At 54.6% G+C, this 12,638-nt stretch overlaps 1 protein-coding gene across 1 annotated transcript; it reads left to right on the top strand.

Moving 5' to 3' along the window:
- The first annotated feature begins 663 nt into the window (after window positions 1–663).
- Window positions 664–11,794, top strand: Smim7 (small integral membrane protein 7). Its single transcript, XM_005415106.2, has 5 exons — window positions 664–879; window positions 962–1,003; window positions 1,441–1,493; window positions 5,752–5,842; window positions 11,090–11,794. The coding sequence occupies exons 1-5, from the start codon at window positions 788–790 to the stop codon at window positions 11,103–11,105; spliced, it is 294 nt and encodes a 97-aa protein (XP_005415163.1). The 5' UTR covers window positions 664–787; the 3' UTR covers window positions 11,106–11,794.
- Window positions 11,795–12,638: the final 844 nt, after the last annotated feature.

Genomic DNA, 12,638 nt, shown 5'->3' with positions numbered 1-12,638 from the left:
CCCGCCCAGGCCCCGCCCAGGCCCGCTAGACCCCGCCCCTAGCTCCGAAGTCTCCGCCCCCAAGGCGCAGGCTGCCAACCCCCGCCGCGCGCCCGCCCAGGCCCCGCCCCCGACTCCCAGGCCCCGCCCCATAGACCCCACCCCCTCGAGGGGGAGGGGGCCCGAGGAGCCGGAGGCGGCTGTCGCACGCCTGTCACCACGGCCCCATTCAGCCCGTGACGCGGACAGCAGGGACCTGTGTCCATCAGGCCACCCGTCACCCGCCGGGCCCGCCCGCGTGGGCGCCGGCCCTGTCCTCGGTGGCGCTGAGCGAGACGCCCCGCTCAGGAACCCCCAGCATCAGGACACACGTCCTCTGGGGGCCGCAATGGGGACCCCGCCTGCCGCGTGGCCTGGGGGACCCCTTGTTTGGAGTCCGCACAGTTGGAGCGCCGTGTCAGGTAGCCTATCGCACCGGACACCGCAGCTGGACGCTTCAAGGGGCCGGGCTCCGCTTTTCTAGAAACCCGAATCTCAGAGTCTCAGAGCGAGAGACGCAGCGGTACTGATCCGCACTCGCACCCTGACGCCCGCGCGGCACTGGTCCGACGCGAGAAGGCAGCGGCCCAGAAGCACCGCCCCTCGGGCGACGTCACGCCCTGCCCCGCCCTTTCTTCCAGGCCTCGCGAAGCCTCCCGGGCGAGGAGGGGCGCTCGCATTCTCCTGGCTCTCAGAGTGCGGGAACCCCCATGCTTTGGCCTTCCATTGGCCCGGGCCTCGTCACCGTTGTTTTAGGATTGGTCGGCTGATGCTCCTTTTCCCGGCCTCCCGGGGACTTCCGCTTCCGGTCCTGACGGCTGCTTCGGGTGTAACGATGATCGGAGACATCCTGCTGTTCGGGTAATTGGGGGACCAGACGGGGGGAAAGGGGAGCCAGACAGGACGGGGGACGAACTTAGTAAACGTAATTCTCCCTCCGCAGGACGCTGCTGATGAACGCGGGGGCCGTGCTCAACTTTAAACTGTGAGTAGGCCGCGCTGCGTTGCGGGTCCACCCGGGGAACTCGTAGACCCGCCCCCGCGAGTGTAAGCCCCGCCCCACCACCTAGGCCCCGCCCCGCGTCGTCGTCGGTCCTCTGGCCACGCCCCCATCCTGCGGTTGCCTCGTTCCGCGCGGCGCCACCCGGGCCTTTTAAATGCCCATCCCCGACGACCTGCTTCCATCCCCACCAAGCCTCAGGCGCCTCCCAGGAGGCAGCCCTGGCCGGACCCTCGGCCCGCGTTCCCTGTTCACCGCGTCGGTCGGGCTGAGATGGGCAAGGCAGGTGGTGCCCAGGGCCGCCCGAGCTCGCAGGCGGGACAGCCGCGGGGCTGCAGCTGGAGCTGGAGCCCGGGGTCCCTGCCCGCTGCGCTGGTGTCGGGTCCGTCCCCGTGAAAGTGGACGCTGTCTTCCCGCTGTAGGAAGAAGAAGGACGCGCAGGGCTTCGGGGAGGAGTCGAGGGAGCCCAGCACAGGTAAGGCCTCCTTTCTGGACCCCGGAATTGTACAGTGCTCCTGAGAGAGGACCCTTCTTTCTTAGCTATCCGGGCTTCCGGTTTTCTCTTGAACCGATGGTGCGCGAGTGGGGACTGGAGAGAGGTGGGCTGGTGGAGCGCCGCTTCTGCCGCGTGCGTGGCTCCGCTGCTGTCTGCCCCTCCCACACGGCCCGAAGTGAAGTGGGTGGAAGAATAAGCAAACAGCCGCACCAGTGGCTGTTGCTTTCAGAGCGTGCTGGCTTTTGTGGTTCTGTAAATTAGATACCGACGTTAGATTTTGAATAAATCAGGAGACTTTAGGTAAGAGCTCAGATGTCTGATTTTTCTTAAGGAATCAAATTTTTACACCGGGCGTGGTGGCGCACGCCTGTAATCCCAGCACTCAGGAGGCTGAGGCAGGAGGATTGTTGTGAGTTCAGAACCAACCTGGGATACAAAGAGAGCTCAAGGCCAGCCTGAACTGCACAGTGAGACCCTGTCTTAAAAAAAGAAAAAGAAAAAGAAAAAGAAATCAAATTTTTAAATTGGCTCTTTAAAAAATTGTGGAGACTGGTGTGATGGTGCACACCTGTAATCTCAGCATTCTGGGAGGCTGAGGCAGGAGGATCACAAGTTCAGGGCCTGCTGTGACAGTTCAGCAAGACTGTGTCTGAAAATATAAAAAGGGCTGAGGCTGTGTGTAGTTGGGTGGTAGAGCGCCTCTGCTACTCGGGATTGTGGGGATCCCTTGGCGTCCAGTGGGAGGGATTAAGATGCAGGGCTCTCCCAAGGCGGGGCCTGTGAACCCCCCTCACCCTGGCCTGGCCCCTTCATACTATATCATCTCACCCACCCAGTGACCCTGGACTCACTTCGTGTTGGTTAATCACTTGAGTGTTTTGAGTCCAAGAGAAGCGGCAGTGCCTTTTTTTTTTTTTTTCTCTTTAGCACATAGCTCTTGTATTCCTTCATTCATCTGTCAGCTGCGGTGCAGCTGAGTGGTGAGTGCTTGCCTACCACGTGCAAGGGCCTGGATTCAGTCCCAGCACCACAGAAACAGTCATCAGATGTTTATTGAACAGCTGCTACGTTGCCCGCTACTCTGATAGGTGCTGGGATAGAGTGGGGTGAGGCAGATGTTGCCTGGAAGGAGAGAAATGGTTCCCAGGTAAAGAACAGTGGTCGGAGGAGGTGTTGTCAGTGGGGGAGCCCTGGAGGTTAAGGAGCACGTGGCAGAGGAGGTGGCGTAGCAGCAGGCGCTGGGTGCCCTGCTGGAGCGTTGCCCGAGGCGGATGGGAACGCTGAGCAGGGATTTGGGGACGGCCTAGCAGCTCCCCTCTGTTTGGCGGCTGCCCTAGGGGTGGCTGCCCTGCAGGTGTTTCCTACTTGTGTTTGGTTCTACTTCAGGTCTCTATAAAAGGTAAGAGTTTTTTTCTTATTCTACATGTGAGGAAATAGGCTCAGATGTGGCTCTACCTTCCTATGGCCACACAGCAAACCAGTGACAGGATTGGAAACTGGATTGTTTGACCCCAGAGTTTGTACTCTTTTTCTCCATTTTTCTTTTTCTTTCTTTCTTTTTTTTTTTTTTTGGATGCAAGGTCTCTGTGTAGTTCAGGCAGGCCTAAAACTCAGTAATCTTCCTGCCTCAGCTTCCTGAGTGCTGAGATTACAGGTGGGTGCTACCATGTTGGGCCCCAGAGTTAGTACTCTCAACTGACTATCCATCTACCCATCTACCCATCCACCCACCCGTCCACCTGTTCACCCGTCCACCCACCCATCCACCCATCCATCCATCCATCTGTCCATCTATCCATCTATCCATCTATCTATCTACCCATCCACCCATCCACCCATCCATTCACCCATGTATCCATCCATCTATCCATCCATTTGCCCATCATCCATCAGCCCATCCACTCACCCATTCATACACCCCTCCATTGATTTGCCATCAGTTGATTCATCCACCCATGAGTTCACTCATCCGTGTATCCATCTATCCGTTGATCCCTTCACTGACGACTCCTCCATCCGACTCGTCTATCTGTTGGTCCGTCTGTTCAGCCAGCCAGCCTTCTAGCAGGTATATCTTGGCCGTCCAGGCTGGGGAAGGCACTAGTGCTTTACGTGTGTGAATCGGAGCTGAGATGGGTGGAAGGCTGGGTAGGAAGGCTCAGGGATGGCAGAAGTCTATGCAGTAGGTCAGGAGTCTCCGAGGCATGCGGATCTGCCATTTCCTGGCAGGCTGTGTTCTCCCTGGGCTCTCACAGCTGGGAGTCTGTACCTGCTCCCGCCCTCCATGCCTGCCCGACCCCTTGGCCCTCCCTCATGGCTGTGCCTGCTCAGTACTGTGGTGTGCCTGCCAGGAGTGAGCGGGCACAGATGGGCTGGGACCAGGCCGGGCTGGGTGCAGGAGGGCGGGGCGGGGCCTCAGTTGTGGTCATCTTCTGTCCCGCTTGAGGCAGCCTGTAAGCTTCTTTTGCGTCAGTCCCTGCCCTGCATTCGAGCCGGAACTGTGGGCACTGTGAGCCGGGTCGTTTCTCCCTGCACCCTGTCCTTGGCTACTGCCCCAGATGAGGGACTTTTGCGGCCAGCTCCTGACGGCCGGACAGCTGTGGTCACTGCCCCAGGCTGAGCAGTGCTTCTGAGCATCCAGGGACAGACCTGGGTCTCTGATTCCAGATCAAGGCTGTGCCGGACCCCGCCCTCCCGCAGCCCAGCCTGTCTCTTGGGTAACTCTCGGCTTATCTCACCTGCGGCCCAGGTGTGGGGTTGCTGGCAGGTTCCAGAGCTTACACTCACGGACAGCCTGGGCTGCGTGTGATGCTTCAGGTAGGACCTGGTGACTCGCCGACATTCTTCTCATTCTGGAGCCTTCAAGCCCTAGAGGGAGGTTCCAGGGCTGCTGGCTCTCTGGAGTCCTGACGCACCGGATTGCCTCCCTTTACAGGGAGTTTTGTTTTTTGGTATCAGAGACCAGTGTGAATCTCCGAAACATAGTATTAGTTTGACCTGCTCAAATTCGGGATGTTTTTCCTTCTCTTTATGGTACTGGGAATTGAACCCAGCACCCAGGCCTTTGCATTGAGGTACGTCCCCAGCCCTTTTTTTTTTTAACTCTTTACTTTGCAACAGGGTTTTGCTAAGTTGCCTGGCCTGTGGTTGAACTTGGGATCCTCCTGCCTCAGCCTCCCAGATGCAGGGGTGACAGGTGTGCACCAGCATGCCTGGCTGGGATGCTTTCTGTGTGTTTTGTTTCTTTGTGGTGCTGGTGATGGAACCCAGGCCCGTGCACACACTAGGCAAGCAGTCACCAGTGAGCTGTAACCCCAGCTCTAGGAGGATCTCGCAAGTTCAAGGCCAGCCTCAATAGTTACCCCTTCTCAAAAAGAACAAAGTACAACCCCATCTGACCCTTGCCGGCTCTCAGTTCTCCTTTTTCCTTGTCCTGATGACCTGTGTATAAGGATGGCCCCAGGCAGCACACATTCTTCTCTAAATGGCCACAAGGTAAATATTTTCAGCTCAGTGGCGCAAGAGCTCAGTTCTGCCGTGACCACACAGAGGCAGCCAGAGAAGGGATTAACTAAGTGGGTGTGGGGTGTGCCAGTGAAGCTTTACTCACCGTCATCCCAGCACTGAGGGGCTGAGGCAGGAGGATCGCTCTGAGTTCAAGGCCTGCCTGAACTACATGGTGAGGCCCTGTCTCAAAAAACAACAAAAAGCTTTATTCATAGACACAGACACTTGTATTTTATATCATTTTTGTCTCTCATGAAACATTTTTTGAATTTTTTAAAATTTGAAGATGTAAAACCATTTTAGCTCACAGACTATAGGAAAAAAAAAATAGGCAGAAAGGTCTCGATTTGGCCTGTAGGCCGCAGTTTTCTGATCCTTTTTAGGAGTGTCAAGCTTCCATCTTCCCAGCCTAGCAAACCCCTGAAAAAATGAGGGAAAGATTTTTTTTCTCAGTAATTGTGGGTGGGAATCTCGGGGCAGACTCTGACTGACGCAAGTCACATGGCCCTCCCTGAGCCAGCCAGCGTTTCCGGGCTTGGTGCTGTCAGGGGATTGGCCGGGGGCTGCCACAGCCCATGTGTTCCGGGCTGGGGAGCTGAGGAGACCCAAGAGAGAAGCCAGGTGTCAGGAAGCAGGACCCGTGGGTCCCCTGTGGGTAGAAGTCAGGGACCCACAGCAGCAGAGACATGGGCATGTTAGCTCTGCCCTCAAGGTGCTTTTTGACTTGCAGGTGACAACATCCGGGAGTTCTTACTGAGCCTCCGATACTTTCGGATCTTCATCGCCCTTTGGAATGTCTTCATGATGTTCTGCATGATTGTGTAAGTCCAGCCCCGACCCTTCAGTGTCGTCTGTGCTTTTGGGGTGCGCTTTTGTGTCACACTTCTGCTTCCAAAACAAGAAGTCTCCCCTCGAGTGAGGAGCTCGGGGCCAGCGGGGTTTGCCTGTCACTGAGGTACCCGTGGGCAGGGCACAGCTGCTGGAAACGGCGTGCTCCAGGTCCCTCTGTGCTGGGGCCTGCCCTGAGCCTATGACCCTGTCCCCTCACCCCCTCCGCGGGGCTGAGCCTGTAGTGGCGTCTGCTGAGGTGGGGAAACGATGTGCCTCTCTGGCATGCTGCCAGGTCCCCCAGCAGCCTTGCTAGAAGTGGCAGCAATGTCCTGAGAACTGATTTCTGGCCAGGTGTGGTAGCGCGCCTGCAATCCCAGCACTTGTGAGGCTGAGGCAGGAGGATCGCCGTGAGTTTGAAGCCAACCTGTGCTACACAGTGAATTCAGGATGAGCCTGGGCTACCTAGTGAGAGCCTGTCTCAAAAGACAAAAAGAAAGACCTGATTGCTGTTTTCAGGGCCACCATTTCTCAGGAGGCTGAAAAACCCCCACAGAGTGCTTTTCCTTCCAGACCTGTGAATAAACCCTGCAACCTGTGGTAAACAGGCTTGGAATAAATACTGTGAGGAAGTGTGGTCATCACGCCTGACATCCAGCACTCAGGAGACTGAGGCAGGAGGGTTCTGGGCGACATGGTTCAAGGCCGCATTGTACTACATAGTAAGACCCCGTCTCAAAAACAATAGTGCAGACTGGCGATCATTGTAGAGTGTCCCCAGTCGCAGAGGCGGCCGGGGAAGGAAGGCCAGAGGGCGGTGTGATTGGATCCGGGAGGGAGAGGCTGTGAGGAGCCTGCCACTCGCAGAGCTGGAGAAGGCACAGCGTGCTGAGGTCCGGGGCAGGAAGCACTCCGTGGTCCGCTCTGTTCAGTGCATCTGCTTCGTCAGCCCGTCCTGCCCGGCGGGCTCCCTCCCCGCCATCCCAGCACACTCCTGGGGCCCGCCTAGCGCCTCGTCCGCATCCTGCTCTCCTGCCTGGGAGCGGAGCCCCACTGGGCCACTTGGGTGTCCCCCATGCCGTGGGGCCCGGGGCTCCTGGCTGTAGGGCCAGATCTGCCTGCTCTTGGCCAGCCGTGGTTGTGAAGCCACCGTGGCTCCGGCTGCTTTTGTTCCACAGTGCTTCTGTCCCGGCTCCTGGGAGCCCCGGGCCTGCAGAGCCTGAATGCTACTCTGGCCCTTTGCAGAGTGTGCAGAGACCCGAGGGAGGCCCGCTCTTCCGCGGGGGCCGTGGGCAAGCGAGGGCTCTCAGGAGAGGGCTGTTAGCCCCCACACTCAGGAGGCTGAGGCAAGAGGAGGCAACTCGGTGAGACCCCGGCTCGTAAAGGAAAAGTCAGTTTTTTAAAATTTTAAAGATAAGAAAACTTACAAAACGACAATGAAGACAAAATCAAAACAACACAAACACAACAAAAACAATACATGACCTCAAAACAACACGATAGGAGTTAACACTGGTTGGTACTTTACATACTGTTACCTTCAACGAAGTCGCTCAGTCCACCAGACGTAAGAATGTAAGATTGATCGATCAGAAGACAGTAACAAGTAATACAAAAAACACTGGAAATGACACAGAGCTTCACCATAGAAGACGCTAGGAGTTCAGTAGTGGTTCTTACACTGCATGTTGTTGTTTTCGGATCAGTCATTCTGATTACCAGGTTCAAGTGTGCAAAATTGGTCAGGAAAGAAGAAAATTTTAAGCATTGACTGTTCCTTTCAATAAAGCACAGACGTTAGCAATACACCTATCCCAGCTGTCCTTGTGTGTACATACCAATTTTGTTTTTCATTTTAAAGAGAAAAGAAAAAAAAACCAAAATAACAAAAACAAATACATAAACAAAGCAGCCTAGAGAACAATAAAAATGATACAGAATTTCAAAACAAGGTGATAGGATATTAACAGTGGTATGCAAGGGCAAGGTTGATCAAACAGTTATACATTAACAGTTCCTTTCAATAAACCCACGATACTATTAGTACCATTATCCCAGCTGTCCCGTGTATACATATATGTATTTTTTCCCTCTTCTTCTTTCTTTTTCCTCTCCCTTCCTTCATCCCAGTTGCTTCTTCCATTTTGAGCAGTTTCTTTTCCTCAAAAGGAAAAATTATAAAGCTTGGGGGATTGTTAGGTGACGGCCCTGGGCTCCATGCCCAGTGAGAGAGGGGTCTCCCCTGGGGGCTTCCCAGTGTACTGAAGCACTGGGAATCACCCAGATATCCACGAACAAGGTCCGCCAAGCCGCAGGACGCCGTGTGAACTGCTCTCATGATGCTGGCACTGAGAGGGATGCTGTCAAAGCAAAGTAAATTGGGTGCTGCCACATGTAGCCTGACTTCAGTAGGAGCTGCTCACACGGAACGTGGAATAAGGGAGCCGGGTGTGCTGGGATCTGCCTGTCAGCACAGCGTTGTTGGAGGCTGAGGCAGGAGGATAGGTTCAAATCCAGCCTGAGCAACATAGCAAGACTCTGTCTCAAAAAGGGCTGGGGGTGTAGGTCAATGCAGAGGCCCTGTGTTCATTCCCCAGTGCTGCAAAGAGAAAAAACAAGAGCAGAGTAAATGCTGAATGAGCAGCTGAGTGTGGTAGTGCACGCCTGCAATTCCAGCACCATGGGAGGCTGAGGCAGGAGGATTGCGGAGAGGGAGAAGGAGACGGAGACGGAGAAATTACTGCTCCCTGTGCCCTCTGTAGTGGGTGAGCTGCGCTGCTGTGGGAGTGTCAGGAAGCACGAAGCAGTGGGGGTGGGGAGTGGCCTGCTGGGCTCGGGCCTGGGCTGACCCTGAGACAGGAGCCGGGTGGGTGGCCTAGTGTCGCTCCGCCAGTGGCTGGAGAGTGGGGCGGTCTCTCTCTTGGCTCTTGGGGCTAATACTGATGGAAATGCTCACGCACAAGCTCTCTCCCAGGAGGGCGGTTTTCACTTGTTGGGTATAAGCGCTCACATACACGCGCAGCGTCACTTGGAAGAGCCTAAAGGCTGTTCTGCGGAGCAGTGGGCCGTGCTGCACTCTTTCCTGGGCGTACTGTCTTCCCATTTCCATCTTTTCCGATCCGTAGTGTGAGTTTTTTTTTTAAAGGCGATCAGGTATTTTTAAAAGTTTTATTTTTATTATTTTTTTTTAATCTTTTGAGACATGGTTTCACTGAGCAGTTCAGGCTGGCCTTGAACTTACTTTGTAGCCCAGGCTGGCTTCCCATGCAGCCATCCTGCCTCAGCCTCCCGCATCCTAGGAAGACAGGTGGCCTTGCCATGCCCACATTAGTGTTTCTGTCGTTGTTGTCTGGGTACAGAGTCTTACAGTGCAGTGCAGGCCAACCTTGAACTCACTCTGTAGCCCAGGCTGGCCTTGAACTCATGACGGTCGTCCTGCCTCATCCTCCTTTGTGCTGGGATTACAGGCATGCGCTACCATGCTTGGCTCCACGTTAGTCCTTTGATCATAGCTGCCCTGGCATGTGACGGTTCTGATTTGCATTCCCTGGCAGTTCATGATGGTGTACATTGTTTTACATTATTGGCCATTTATACAACTCCTTTTGAGAAATCTCTGTTCAGATCCTTTACCCGTTTTTAATTGGGCCATTACTTGGTTGTAACCATTCCTGTTCTGGGTCCTAGTCCTTTATCGGGTGTGATTTGTGAATGTTTTCTCCCCTTCTGGGTTTTCTTTTCTATCTGTGGTGCTGGGGACTCAAACTAGAGCCTGGTACACCCTACACCCCCAGCCGATCTTTTTACTTTTTGATGGCATTACTTGAAGCATCAAAGTGTTAATTTTACTAAAAGTCCCATTTATCTGGTTATTCTTTTGTTACTTGCACTTTCGGTCTTACACCTAAAACATCATTAGCTGACCAAGGTCAGGAAGATACACACCCCAATTTTCTAAGAGATTTGGTGTTTTTAGTTCTAGGTAGGCCTCTGGTCCATCTAAATTAACTTTCTTGTTTGTTTGTTTGTTTGTTTGTTTGTTTGAGACAGGGTCTTGCTGTGCAGTTCAGGCTGGCCTTGAACTCATTATGTAGCCCAGGCTGGCCTCAAACTTGTGTCGATCCTCCTGCCTCAGCCTCCCAAGTGCCAGGACTATAGGCTGGCGGCACCATGTCTGGCCTGAGTTTTTGTGGATGTGAGGTACGGGTCCAGCTCCTGTCCTTCTGCGTGTGGAGACCCATTCTCCCTGCACCTGTTAGTCCTCAGACTGGCCATTTTCTTTTAGGCCAGGTTGAGCTTTCTAGACTGCTACAGGAGTGGCATGGAAAGGCCCATGCCCGTGTGTTTGGCTCCGAGGTCCTCCCAGCGCTGTGTCACAGTGTGGAGACCCAGGCCCAGGCCTGGTGGACGGTGGTATCATCCCTAGGGCTTTGCTGTCCCATGTGCGTTTAACTGAACCGAATGAACTGGAGCAGTGCTTGTCGGTCCCTTGCTGTGGAAGTCGCCCTTGGCTGAAGTGTCACGGACTCATAAAGGTGCTTTGGTCCCTGTGTCTCCAGCGCTCCTTCAGGTCCCAGACTGCACAGACGCTTAAGTCCCTTCTACGAGGCGTCGCAGTTGCTTTGGCCCTGCGTACTCGCGGTCCTGGGAGTCACTGGGCGGTTACCTGCAATGCAAGTGTGGTACAGTGTGGTGGAAGTGGTTGCTTTATTTTGTTTTGGGTATGTTTTTTTGTTCTGCTTTTTGGTTTTTGCTTTTTTGAGACAGGGTCTCCCTATACAGTTCAGACTGGCCCCGAACTCACTGTGTAGCCCAGGCTGGTCTTGAACTCGAAAGGATCCTCCTGCCTCTGTCTCCCGAATGCTGGGATTATAGGCGTGCGCCGCCACACCCAGCTTTTGTTTTGTTTTGAGGCAGAGTCTGTGTTTGTTGTTCAGGCCGGCCCTGAACTCACTCTGTAGCCCAGGCTGGTCTTGAACTCGAAAGGATCCTCCTGCTTCTGCCTCCCAAGTGCTGGGATCACAGACATGTGCCACCATGCCAGGCTTTATGCAAACGGTTCAGCGGTCACTTTTATAACTAGAGTAAATGTTTTGGTGTTGTAGAACGCGTTCCCATGTGGAAAGCACCCACATTTATTTTTAAAGTCAGAAAATGATTTGAGTTTCAGCCGTGCAGATCGACGAGTGTCTCCGTGCACTGCCTCGTCCTCACGGTCACGCTTGCTCTAACTTTTGCAGGCTCTTTGGCTCCTGAGCCCCAGAGGCAGAACTGGAATCACCTGCCCAGGCGTGGAGTCTGCACTTCCTGTTCCCGCTGACTTCAAGGGCGCTTTAGAGCAAACCAGCAAGTGTCCCAGCAAGCCCCTGCTGTTGGGGGCGGAAGCTCCCAGCATGGGCTGCGTGCGCCACAGTGACTCCCTGACCAGGAGCGGGAGCAGCTGGAGCGGCCCATCCCCTCGCGGCGGAGCCCCTCCTCGGCCAGCCTCTTCGGGAGCCCTGCGCCCAGGTGTCCTCCCGGGTGTTCCTTGGTTTGCTTTTAATAACTTCCCTTTTCGTCCACATTGTGCGGATTTGCACCAATCACGGGAGGACTGGAGCAGAAGCGTCCGCCACGAGCTTGAAGAAACCCTTTCAGGCAGCGTCTGCCAACGCGCTGCGTGACTGTTGCGTGCTGGCTGCTGCCGGGGACAGCCCAGGGCGGCCTCCGGATCCCTCCCATCCGCCGCCCCGTGTGCCTGGCCACTAGGTTCTACAGCTGAGGTCACCCCAGGACTTGCCGGGTTAGGCCACCTGTCACGAACCTGCTAGATGCCCTGCCTGGCGAGCCACTGGTTTCGAGGAGGGGAGCTCAGACAGGTGGTGGTGGCTGGGGGGCGGTTAGAGACCTGCTTTGCGTCAAATGCCTTTGTTACATAAAGGGGCCTTGGGGGTGCTCGACACATAGCCGCGTGAGTGGTTTGTTGTTGGTTTGAGACAAGGTGTCACTGTAGTCCAGGCTGGCCTTGAACTCAAGGTAGTTGTCCTGCTTCAGCCTCCTGAGTACTATGATCATGGTGCAACACCACGTCCGGCTCAGAAGTATCTTTGAAGGGGACCCCTGGTTTCTATGCTAAAGTGAAACGGCCAAATCCTACAGTTTTTTAGTTTGCTTTGGTTTTTGAAATCTTTACTTGTAGGTAAACGTGGAGGGAGAAAAAAAGGCTTTTACAGTTCGGTCACATTGAAAACAAAGCTCATTTTTAAAAAAGGTTTGTAGTCTTTAGGTTGAGGGATCTCACTTTGTAGCCCAGGCTGTCCACAAACTCCTGCACTCAAGCAATCCTCCTGCCTCAGCCTCCTGAGTAGCTTTGATCCCTGGCCATGACACTATGCCTGGCTCTGTACTTTTTTTTTTTTTGTCTTTTTCAGAGAGGGTCTCGCTATGCAGTTCAGGCCGGCCTTGAGCTCACTTTGTAGCCCAGGCTGTCCACAAACTCCTGCACTCAAGCAATCCTCCTGCCTCAGCCTCCTGAGTAGCTTTGATCCCTGGCCATGACACTATGCCTGGCTCTGTACTTTTTTTTTTTTTGTCTTTTTCAGAGAGGGTCTCGCTATGCAGTTCAGGCCGGCCTTGAGCTCACTTTGTAGCCCAGGCTGGTCTCGAACTTGCAGTGATCCTCCTCCCTCAGCCTCTCAGGTGCTGGGATTACAGGTGTGCGCTACCGTGCCCAGCCCTCTTTGTACATTTTTTGAACCAAGAAATCAGCTTCCTATGTGGAGTGTTTCGGGTGACCTGTGGGAGGCATCC

Source organism: Chinchilla lanigera, unplaced genomic scaffold (genome assembly GCF_000276665.1).
Source record: "Chinchilla lanigera isolate Chin_1 unplaced genomic scaffold, ChiLan1.0 scaffold00372, whole genome shotgun sequence".
Classification (NCBI taxonomy): domain Eukaryota; kingdom Metazoa; phylum Chordata; class Mammalia; order Rodentia; family Chinchillidae; genus Chinchilla; species Chinchilla lanigera.
The sequence above is the reverse complement of the archived record's forward strand: the minus strand, read 5'-3'. Positions and strand labels throughout refer to the sequence as shown.